Source organism: Diorhabda sublineata, chromosome 7 (assembly GCF_026230105.1).
Source record: "Diorhabda sublineata isolate icDioSubl1.1 chromosome 7, icDioSubl1.1, whole genome shotgun sequence".
NCBI lineage: Eukaryota > Metazoa > Arthropoda > Insecta > Coleoptera > Chrysomelidae > Diorhabda > Diorhabda sublineata.
The window spans coordinates 18316553-18329310 of record NC_079480.1 but is presented as its reverse complement, the minus strand read 5'-3'; the positions used below and the strand labels follow the sequence as shown (position 1 = coordinate 18329310).

At 32.7% G+C, this 12758-nt stretch overlaps 1 protein-coding gene across 1 annotated transcript in view; it reads right to left on the bottom strand.

Moving 5' to 3' along the window:
- Window positions 1-1193: 1193 nt before the first annotated feature.
- The window catches only part of LOC130446439 (serine proteinase stubble-like), a 126120-nt gene continuing 114555 nt past the window's right edge, over window positions 1194-12758 (bottom strand). Inside the window, exons 11-13 of the mRNA XM_056782707.1 lie at window positions 10572-10869; window positions 7091-7240; window positions 1194-5858 (exon numbers count right to left, since the gene is read on the bottom strand). Coding sequence (XP_056638685.1) covers window positions 5724-5858; window positions 7091-7240; window positions 10572-10869 — 583 coding nt within the window. The 3' untranslated portion in view covers window positions 1194-5723. The remainder of the gene's footprint in view (window positions 5859-7090; window positions 7241-10571; window positions 10870-12758) is intronic.

Below are 12758 nucleotides of genomic sequence, written 5' to 3'. Positions count from 1 at the left end.
TTTTCAGGGATCTGAATGCAGTTTTCGTCGCATAGAATCGCGGGTAGCTCGCGATTGTGGAAATACAACACTTTTGAGTAGTTCTTCTTATATTGCAAGGCTAAAATGTGTAAAATTTTTAAGTATGCACTTAGACCGTGAGTTAACTTGGAGAATACACATCAATTATATAGCCCTCGATTGCGAAACGAGGTTGAATGTTTTGTAGGTGGTAGCTCACCAGAAATGGAGAGCTGACAGAACAACTTCAATATTGTTATAGAAATCTCTTATCTTATCAGTATTGAACTATGGTTCTATATATATATATATATATATATATATATATATATATATATATATATGAATCCGAAACTTAACCACAATCGGCTGTATGGATCTTTCAAGATGAGTCGGATCCAACAAAAGCTGTTCGCGCTCGAAGCACTTCTTCCGAATAACTGGACATGTCACCATCGTTTTATTATGTCTTATCTGAATGGTACACCAGTATTTGTCTGCCATGTGTTAAAAAAAGTCAGTATAACTAATTGTAGAAGAAAAATCATTTTCCCCCATGACAAAGCGAGCACTGACATATCAGTTCAAACGAAAACGTTTTTGAACAGTAAAAACATGGAATTGATGCATCATCCGCCATGCAGTCCTTGTTTGGCACTCAATTTCAATTGGAATGGGAAAAATGGAAAAATTCACAGCGGTACTGAATGATCATCTACTGAAAGTATCTCGTATGACGTGATATTAGTTTTAGTTACAACGCCCATTGAAAGATTACCTCGTAGTCATGTTAATGGAATGGAAAATAAATGGAAATATTTGAAGGAAAACATAATTTATTAGATACTACTAATTCACTAGTTTTAACATTTTCTTATATAGAAATAATTTATTCAACTCGTTGCAGTACAATAAATATCATAGTTTACACATTTTCCACGTCATAATTGAAAATTTAGTGAAAGTAAGCAAAAATAACGAGCATTTAAATATAAGCTTACAGATTTTACAAATAAAAAGTGAGAAATTGAGAAAACATTTTTGGATTTTGGATTTTACAATTCGTATTTCATGTTATATGTACATAATATCAACTTTATGATGTACCACCCTATATATTTCGAGAATACGCAAAGCAACGTTACACTTAGTTTTAAGGAATAATCACTATCCAATTATACGAAACTTTTAGTGTGGACAGTCACAAACAGTGAAATATTAAATAATGGAGATAGGCGTCAACTAATGCCTTATTAAAATAAAATGATTTGGTAATAATAAAGCAGATGCTCGCATCTTGCGGGAAAATTTGTGAAACATGTGAACAAATTTTTAATACTATTTCAATTTTTGAATCAGTTTCTTGTAGCTCAGGAGTTATGATTCTTCTTCTTCTTTTAAATTTTGTTAATTTCTTTCTTTATCCTAACTTTTCAACCAGAAATATTGTCTGATCTATCAAAATATACTTGTGAGAAGTTAATCGAAAAATCTAGATAAACCTCACCATTAACTGTGCCTATAAATAAATAAGAATTTTCTCTTTTCCAATATCTAATTATGTTTGTTAATTGTTCCTTTTAAATGAAACGTTGCTTCATCAGAAAAAACTATTTTTTTATGAACTACAAATCTGTCCAAAATCAATTCTTGCCTTCTGTCAGGATCATCTTCATTTAACTCCTGAACCAACTGAACTTTGTAAGGGTGGTTTTTCACTTAATGCAAAACTCTCAAATCAGAAGATTTACTCAAATGTGGTCATACAAAATGTAGAATGAGAATTCCAGAATCGCCTCGGCTATTATCAAGAAGTGAATGGTGGTCATTTTGAACATTTAATTTAAGTGTAAAGTAGATTCCAGCAAGGTGCCACACAACCCCCTTTTTTATTTAAAATGTTCCATCGAGGGGGTGATTATAATTTAGATGATGATATTTTGATACTGTGAATTGTCGATTCAAGAATAAAAATCGACATGTTTCAGTACATTGCCACGCCAAAATTGAACTTATTCCATACATATAGATCGCATTATCGATTTATATATTGTCGAACCATCTGATTATCGTTTCACTTCTAATTTCACAATTCTTTGTTAAGTTCTTTATCTTCATCATTATTTGAATTATAATAAAATTTACCATAATTTTCAGCCCTGATAAAGATCAAATAATAGATCAAAACTTTCCCATTTGAACCGAAACCATTTGAAATTATAAAGTTATTAATATTTCACTGTGAAAAAGTTGATGTTCAACGTTTTCAATTCTATCGTAAATAAATGACATATAACTTTTTATTTTCCCGAATTTTCGATTGATATTGAAATATAGAGTAAATAATAGTTTTTCCAATTGACACTTTGTATTTAAATTAGAATATATACATCGGAAAAAATATTCTAATAAGTATTTTGATTATTGAAGCTGTTATATTTATAAGATAAATTAAATAAATATCACAAATTAATTTATAGTTATAACTAGGATAATTGTATTGATACAATTTCATAAATTATCATTAATTTTTACATTTTTACAATCTTGCATACAATGCAATGTACCAAGTGTTCCAGTAAGAATGACTTTCGAAGATATAACAAAAACTTAGAAATTGTTTTTAATTTCGTACGCTAGAGGATGTAATTGAATCAAAAAATCTAGAACTCTAATTCACTTAACTTCATGTCGATCTAAATTTGTTCAGAATACAATACTGTATTTTCAAAATTATTTATTTCTGATGAATATAAGTGACTATCGATTACAGAAAAATTTGAGGTTAATTCTTCTAGCCTCTTAAGTTCTTTGTATTTATTCAATCCTGTTCTTATGATTTCCCATGTCTATATGATCCCAGGCTTTTCTTATTTTACTTTTTCATTGTAAAGATGATATTTTTTTCTGTTTTGTGCCTGAATCTATTATTTGATTGAATGCATGCTGAAATTATTGAAAAATGGGATGATTCCTTGTATTATGCCCCGTAATAGGTATGTTTTTGTGAAATTCAGTTTTTATTCACCCTCTCTAATGGTAGGTATACAAATTTCAGAACAATTACCAGGCTTTTTGAGACGCCACATTTGTTATAATTTTTTTTACTGAAAAAGATTTTTAATAAATGTTAATGAATCAATCTTAGTAGAATAACCAGAATTAATTTTACATTTTTAATATGAACATATAAATCTAGTTGCAGATGTGAATTGTGAAATAAATCTTTATATTTTTCACGAGGCTAGTTCTTTAGGACTTATGAATAATAAGTACCGTGAAGAAGCTTCAATAGTATACATACAAGGTGTGGCTATTAAGTAACGAGACAGAAAGAGTTCGCAGGCGCCAAAGGTAAGCTTCTGTCAGGTGTTCAGCATGAAGCTTATTATTTCGTGCGGCAAATTCAACATGAAAATTGTACGGAAAGGGTGTGCAAAACTTAAAATCCTCACATTTGTGAGCTCCCAAAAATATATTTATCAAATGTGACAGCTTAAGTCACTCCTTGACTTTTGGAAACGTCACAAGTTTCAAAGAATAATTTATTAATTACTGCAAAAACTGTCAATTATCTCATTATTTTAATCCAATAGTATTTTGAAATTTATAAACATTAAAAACAACACTATTCAATACACAGTTATTTAAAGGAAATGTATTTTCTGGGTGATTATTCTCTGGAACATCTTGTCTGATGTTAATTTCATTTAAAGCTGTCATATCTATATGTATGCCAAGGGCTTGGGCCAGAATGTTATCTGAATTTCTTCTTTTATTTTCTATATAACTATATAACCCTTGGCTACAGTGTTGGATTTCCATCCTCCATGTGCTTCATTTCCAGAATGTCTTCTCCTGAGTCTTCTGAGAGATGCTGAGGAACGTCTGAAACAATATCCCGTGTACCCCTTAACATGAGATAGACCCAGGTAATGAGCAATCTTTTCTGGTAATTTTTCAATGGTATTTATGTATTGTATGCCATTTCATTATAATAAAGCACAGAAAATCTGTAGTGCTTCACAGCAGAAAGTCTTATATTTCTATACTTTTTGAGGAGGTCAACAAGATTGACACCAGCTATATTTCCAACAGTGACCACAAATTCGCGAATAACGTGTGTTTTGCGTTCTGGAATTGTAAATTTTATAACGGTGCTTTCATCAGATAAGTCTTCTTCCTATAGGAATGTCAATTCAGCCTTCCAGGCTTCCGCAATCTCCCAATTATCATTGCGATCTAAGGAACAGATTTATTTAATTTATTTAATAATGAATTATGAACATATCCCAAATTGAGTCGTAGTTTCTTCATTTTTCAGGTATTAAACAACCCACTGCAGCATTTGCAGACTATCTATTCAAATTGAATGTCTGATTTACTATTTGAAGAAATTTCGAGTGATTACTTCTGACTTGTTTTGAATTATTTTGGGAAATCGTTTTTTGCTTCCGTAGAATACTTCCAACACCATTTAATTCAACATTAATATTTTCATTGTAATTGAAGATTTTAATAAATATTACAAAAGCGTCGAGTTTGATAAAATTTTATACGTAATATGCTAAACTCGCTGGCTCTTGTTGTGGTTTGTCTGTCCGATTAAAATCACTCAGACTTGCATTGAAAGGAACAAGATTTGAATTTGTTGAAGCTGTGAAAGAAAAAACGAAGCGCGACTTAAAGGAACTGACAGAAAAATACTTCCTACAATTTCGAAGAAGATTCGTATGGAGCGATGTGGGGATAGAGAAAGGGTATATATTAAAGGAAATAATGAATAAAATCGAATGTTTTATATCACCAGTCTCGTTATTTAATAACTAAACGTCGTATTCTTACTAGAGTCTGCTCATACTCTGAGGTGTTGATACCAACAGTAACAACTTAGCTTTGATCCCGTTTCGGCTTTAGTATGATCATTTTTGCAGTGTACATGGATCTTGAACAACGCATCAAAATTCAGTCTTCTTCAAAGTTCGTAAGAAATCATTCCTAATATTGAGGAGACTAGTCAAAAGAGAGAATCTATTCCGTTGAAAGCTTTCCAGAAATACCTTCAGTCATGGAATAAATATCAATGCAATGCTATGTTAATTTATAACTCCAGCGGACGATAAAACTATCAATTGGTCCAATTTCATTTATTTACTTCACTATCATACTAAATTAGTGCATCATTCATACAAACTTCATTATTTGTTTATACTGGAAAGATCCGTACTTTGTTCCCAAGTAAGTTTATTTATTTTATAATTAAAGATATTGAAATAAACGGCGTGTTTCTTTTTATGGGTGACATAATTGCTAAACAATATTCATGCCATCAATACCCATGAAAAACCAGATGATTCAGCTGATAAACTCTTCAAAATAAAACCTTTTCGATTCCATTTGAAAGAGGAGTCCAGGACTTAGACTTAGGTGTGTATATAGTATTCCAAAGATACTGAGCTCTGGATTATTAGAATTTGACAAAATTAGTATCTTTGATGATGATAATATATTACAGATACATTGTATTTGACATTAAAGTGAGAGGGAATTCGCATTTCATATATTAGGTCACCAATTGACGATTATTATCAATTTTCTATTTGTTGCTTGTCTTCTGCATTACCAAACCCACGCTTTACATATAGTAAAAAGTAAACTTGGTGGTCGATTCGAGAAAGGCTACAAGTCGTATAGTATTTTTATAATTGATAGAGTTCATATCGTTAAGTAACTATTTTCAGAATCCATGGAACAAACTTGGATATTCTTGTACATACTCCGGGAAGGTTAGCTTCGGCGCATCCAATTCCCCATGAAATGATCCCTGCTAGAAAGTAACGTCCGTCTTTTCCTTTCACCTGAAAATTACATTGAAATAAATTTCAAAAGAAAACTGGACAGGTACAATAAAACATGTTCTATTCAAACATCACTTATAAATTCGAATATAAGAAATATTTATGTGGGAAATGATTAAAAACTGTGGTTGAAACTAATGAAACGTTAAATACAACAAGTTTTGTAGAAGGACTTTTCAGAAACTATAACCCAGGTTGGGGTAAATCAGCTGATTGCAGATTCTTTTCGAACATGATCTCTATCTTCCGAGGTTCCAGCTCCATTCTGCGCATTCTCAAGCATGAGCAGTATAGATAAAGTGTCTCGAACAAGAGATAAAATGAATATTATCGACGTTTTTTCCTATTATCTCAATATTTTCCACAGAATTTTAATACCCATAAGCTATTATCATGTTGAAATGTCAAAAATAATGAAAATTGCAAACCTCAGTAACCTATCAATTACGCCGCTCTTGAGAATTAATAGTATACCTACAGCTATTTATGGGAAATAAATAATTTTTCACGTTTAAAACACCAAAGAAAAATGATGATACAATCTGCTGATCGTATTTACTCACTGGTCTACTAGGATAGAAATCATTTGACTACGACCTGATTAACTCGATCAGTTTCCGACCAGCAATGAACTTAATCTAGATTAATTCTGTTAGTTTCGAACATTTTCGGAAAATCCTAGAGAAACTGTGAGTACTGATTATGAAAAGTTTTTTGAAACAATTGACCTCGTCTCTTGGACAAGTAGAAAACGCCATGCGTATTCAAGATAAAAGGCGTTGAAGAAAAAAAATGGAACCTATACAAATTTTTACGATTTTCTGTAAATACTGACTCTATAAAAATGTCTTGGGAACTTGTACAAAGGCGTTTGAAATAATATCGAGAAAAACGCTTTAGGTGGCGTGTCTGTAAGTTTTGAAGGTCTTACTTTACTAACTTTCATCGCCAACGCACGAAAATTCTTTGGCGTTTACGAAATCACGAAATTTATCCTGTAGCGAAGTGTGAACACGATTGAATGGTTCAAATATTTTTAAACAACTTAGGTAATACACATTCAAAGTATTAGAAATGTTAAAGTTCATGATAACAATGACAGATTGGACATATTCAAATCAGTTTTCTCATATTTCGAAACTAAATTAGTAACCTTCGCATAGTAGACGTAGATTGTTCAAGTTCTAATAGTCAGTTGTTTTTACCACTAATTGCATAATTCAAATACTTACTTGCAAAGGACCTCCTGAATCTCCTTGACAAGAATCCTGCCCTCCTCCTTCGTATCCAGCACAGAGAAATATATCAGGAATAAATTCGTGTCGACCAGCCCTTAGGAACATACTCTTGCAGCGATCATTGCTAACTATAGGTACTTGAACCTACAAGAAGTAGTAAATTATTGTTAATAAAGTGTCTCTTTGCCATTAGTGAAAAGTGTTTTAAAGGTATTATTGGATTCATTGAATAGATATCAAAATTGCAAACATGTGCCCTAAATTGCATTTTTGAGGAATAAAACTTTTCAAAAGAAGTTAATAAAAGTAGGCCTAAAGCTGTCCAGGAAAAACTGTAACTGCTGTTAAAAATTTATGCAAAGTTTTGACAAAAATTGAACATTTTCTTGTGAAACTTAACTACTATGAGAGCTGCTGCTCAATTTTTATGTTCGATGTTTTCTGGCAAAACATCAGATTCATCACCAAAAGTCGAAGCGAGTTGATCGGCACCTTGTTGATTTGATTCAGGTAGAAAGTCATAGAAAATTTTTGTACAATTCCATTTTTTGGCAGAGATAAATGTTGTGTGAACAACTTAAATAGCACTTGTATGAGAACACGATCTGAGTACATTCTCCATTAAAAACGTCAAATCTTATACTAATGTTAGATATGACATATTCACAGTGTTCCTATATCTCAAAACTTGAAAGGCAACCCTCGTACTATCATTTCATTTTTATAAAGTAACGCTAGTATCAGAATGTTTTGAGAATGATTATTACCGTATCCCAATTTTAACTCATTCCTAAAAAATATATTCAGAAAACCTAAAAAAACTGAAAACATGAAGATAAAGAGTTTTAGTTTCACCACCCCACCAGTTATACAGGTGCAGCATAATTCTTCATTCACGACATTGGTAACATCTAGAGAAATAGAGGACATCTTACACAAATTCAAAATTGGCAAAGCATCAGGAGACGACGCAATCCCAGTGAACACACTAAAAGAGTTAGTCTCATCCTTGCAGATCTTGTAAACCTTAGCTTTGAGACAGGAGAGGACAAACCTCTGCCAAGAATCGTTTCATGAAATACCTCAGTAGAATTGGCTATCTTCACAGCTCGCAGTATGGTTTTCGTCCAAGAAGCAGTACTACAACAGCAACTATTGACCTGCTTACCAGAATCCAAGAATAGCTACAATAATCAAAATAGCCCAAAAAGGTATGTGGAATACCTCAGGACTCGACAATAGGATCAAAACTGTGTTCCTGGTTTATATAAATTCCTTGGCACTTCAGATGATACGTTACTAACAGCTGAAGAAACAAAAAGGTGTATCTGCAACTAGTTTCAGGTTGGCTTGACTAACCTGGGATAATTTAGTTTTGGATCAATCCCTCTAGCAACAACTAAGCTGGTTAAGTATCTTATATACTACAAACTTTCTTGGGGAGCACATCTAGACAGCATCTGTAGGAAGATAGCACCGGCAGTTGGAATGTTTAGGAGAGCCTCCACCATTTTGTCTTCCAAACACTTATTAATATTATACTACTCATTTATCCATTCCTACCTCTCATACCTGACACTAGTGTGTAGGAATGCTGCTGCCACAAATTTCATCCATTAAATGTTCTGCAAAACACAGCTATCAAACGAGTCTTTGGTTTGCCTCATCTTCACCCTTCATCGGGCTTATACCTCCGAAACGGAATTTTAAATGTAAAATCTGTATATATACAGCAAGCAGTCAACTTCATACAGAGATTTCAAAGGAGAGACGTACACTCCACAATCTCCTTTAATGTGGCTAGGGATATTCACCATCACAGTGTCAAATTAGCAAACTATCTACTATATGCTAACAAGTTATGGATATTTTTGTTTTTGTTCGAACAATAAAGGATTTATTATTATTATTATTATTATTATTATTATTATTATTAATTATTATTATTATTATTAATTATTATTATTATTATTAATTATTATTATTAATTATTATTATTATTATTATTATTATTATTATTATTATTTATATTATTTAACTATCCCGGATACAAAGTATCAGAAGGTTTAGGTTCGCTTCCCATAATGAACTTGCGCATTGTGTGGCAAGTAGTCAGTATAACAGCCTTCTGGATGTCGGCGAAGGTGTTTTTTGGTAATCTCAGTTTGGCGATGCTATCGTGCAGAGTTTTAGGCACGACGCCAGTTGCTGACATAATAACTGGGACTATTTCCACATTTTCGCTGTGCCACATCTGTTCAATCTCCATTGCGAGATCCGCGTATTTGGCCAGTTTCTCCTGGTGTTTGAGAAGAACGTTATGAGTATTCGGTATAGCTACATCGACAAGAAGGACTGAATTGACTCTTCTATTAACCACCACGATGTCAGGTCTGTTATTCGTCACCTGTCTATCGTAGTATGGTCTAAAATTGTCATTTTCGAGCACCTTCTGCGGCTGATACTTGTAATACGGTGTATACATATTGAGAAGACCGAAGTTATTGGCGAGTTTCTGGTGGGTTATGTTGCACACTTGGTTATGTCGGTGTAGATAGTCAGTATTAGCAAACACAGTACAAGCAGATGTTATATGTTGGATGGTCTCTGATGTTTGTTAGTACTTTCTGCATTTTTCAGATTGAGTGTTCGGATCCTTAATAATATTTTTCTTGTAGTTATTGGTGTGAATAACTTGATACTGGATAGCTATCATGAAGCCTTCAGTCTCTGGAAACAGAGACTTCCGATTTAATATGAAAGAATTCAGGTAGTTTTATTACCTGTCGAGTGTGAAGGTTGATAAGGTCGATCAAGATTATTATTATTATTATTATTATTATTATTATTATTATTATTATTATTATTATTATTATTATTATTATTATTATTATTATTATTATCATTATTATTATTATTATTATTATTATTATTATTATTATTGAGATGAATGCGATATGAGAAAAGGATGAGCGAGTAAAGAACAAAAAAAAAGAATATGCAAAGCCAGAACAATAAGAACCAGATGTAGAGGAAGATCAAGAAAGACAAAGCTACTGAGAATAGGAGGAAGAAACTACTCGAGGTACTACCACAAACAAAACATTGAAGAAACGGGAAGAATTCTGGAGAAAATGAAATTGAAAACAACTCAACCTCATATCTTAGGTCATTAAGGTTAGGTACCTTAGGATTAAGTGTTAAAGATGACATTTGGTTTAGTTAAAGAAGTTGTCCAAAACAAATGGATTTGAAAAAGGGAACCAATAAAGTGCCAGCTAGTTTTCTATATATTTGTTACTACTAATATGTAAAACATGAAATATATTTTAGGTTATTTTAGAGCAATTTTGTAATTTCAATCGACTTATACAGTAGACGTGAATCATTTGAAAACAGTTTTTCGTAAATATAGTTAACTCACTTTATAAAAACACTGTATGATTGATTCATATTAATAATCTGGTGTAATTACCTCTTGTAACACTGATGGTAAGGTACCGCCTTCACTGAGTCTACCCCATCCGGTTACTGTAGCATTTTCTCCAATCAAAAGATCATTAGAAGCTGGTAGACATATAGGAGATATATGCGGCAAGAATTCCAATGATTTATCAACTTGGATAAGAGCAAGGTCGTACTCGTAAGTGAAATAGTTGTATTTGGGATGTACTATTTTTTGCGATACTCCCCTTTCTACATAGGGATGTTGCTCCTGAACGCTGGAAAAATCGTATTCTCCAACTCTTATTCTGATTTGCGATGTCAGTAAGCTGAAAATATGGAAATAGTTTTATTATTTATAGCATATTCCAATCGAACCAATCATAATTGTTCTTTGAAGAATCTAGCGTCAAAATTTGAATATGTATATGGAAACGGTTGCAATTTGCTAGAACGTCTAAATTGGGAAGAATAGGTGATAAGTACAATCTTCTTTTAATGCGTTGTTTCCTTGCGTCGATTAGTATCAAATTATAGCTCAAATTCTAGCACATTGACACACCTTAGGAATAGTCCAATTATATACAAACGTACTCCTTACATCTGCTCACGATGTACTCTCTTCTTATTTCAAAAAGCGCGGGAAATGAATCGTGATACTCATTACCCCCTCCCCAAACCTAAAGTTATTGTTTTTCACCATCCAAACACCTAAAAGGTGATTTCCGCCTGATACATTGAGGAGAACGTCTCAATATCCATCTGGAGGCCAATTATTTAGGAATACAATTCACTCACGTCTTTAATTAGACAGTCGACCTATAGACTGTCGACTATACTCTAAAAAAACTACTGAGGCTAGTCGGGGATTGGGTCATTGTCGGAAGACAAATTTGGATTCCACTCCTCTATCCCAGTTCATACATATAAAACATACGTACGTTGAATAATATAATGAAAACCCTATCAATAATTTTAAAATCTTCTCGCAAGTAGTCAATGAGAACCTACCAACATTGCTACTAATACAATCCTAGCAACACCGTTGATGTCAAAATAGACATAACCCAATTGCTAAACCGTCTAAAATAGATTAGATAACGCATTAGTGAAAAACACCTTCCTAATCCACTCGACTTTTCCTTAAAGGCCAAGAGAAAACTTCCTTATCTCTTATCGGCTAGTAACTACACTTTATAAAGATCTTTCAAACCCACTCGTCTTCGATTTCCCTTTGACTTCATGTGTTCGTTCGTCACCCAGTTGTACAGCTGTACACCATCCATAATTGCTTTGTTTTGTCAAGCCTCTCAATTTATTTCTACTAGCGACATATAGCAAGCACTTACATCGATCCAGTGTCATCCCAAGAGAAAAGAATCCGTATCATCACCAGAACAATCACCTGAACCTTAGCCTTGCAGGAAAAATTTTGTTCTACATACCCAAGACAAAATCAAATCTGGAAGTTTGGAAATAAGGATTTTTTCGTTATAATATCAAGTACGTTATAATACGAGTATAAATTTTTTATGTAATGGCGAGATCGCAAAAAAGTTTAAACTGAAAGTGCTTATATTCTTCAAGTTTATTTTGTAAAAATGCGAAATATGAAATATTCCACGTTATGGAAACAGTTCTCAATGCTAGAGAATTGTTTAGCTATAAAAAGAATTGTTGGAAACCAAAAATATCCAAAAGCGATTGCTTTTTTGAAGCGTCTAGTTGTGGGCTCTATAACAAAAAAGTTCAGGGTGTCAATAAAAGAAGAAGTAACCACATTTTTGTGCGAAGCTTCAAATACCAAATGTAATTTTAGTGTTTCTGGTCTTTGGTGTATGTAATAGAGATAATTGGAGGCGTTTAATTTATACGATGTGAAAGAGAATGAGCGATATATTGTTGTTTTTTCCAAATAGAAAATATCAAGAAGTTTTCCTATTGCCAATGATCGATTTAAAGCATCCTTCACGACGCCGACGGGCTGAATCGATATGTATATGGGAAAGTACTGCCATGCAAGCAAATTTTCAGAATACTAGTCCCGGTACTTTCCCATATATATATATATATATATCGATTCAGCTCGTCGAAACCAGAATTTTATCATAAATATGCAGATCTACGGCGTGAAAATATCAACAGCAGAAGATTATTTGATGCATACCGAAACCTAAGGTTTTATGCTCAACATGTTGGGTGCTAAACCATCAGCGCT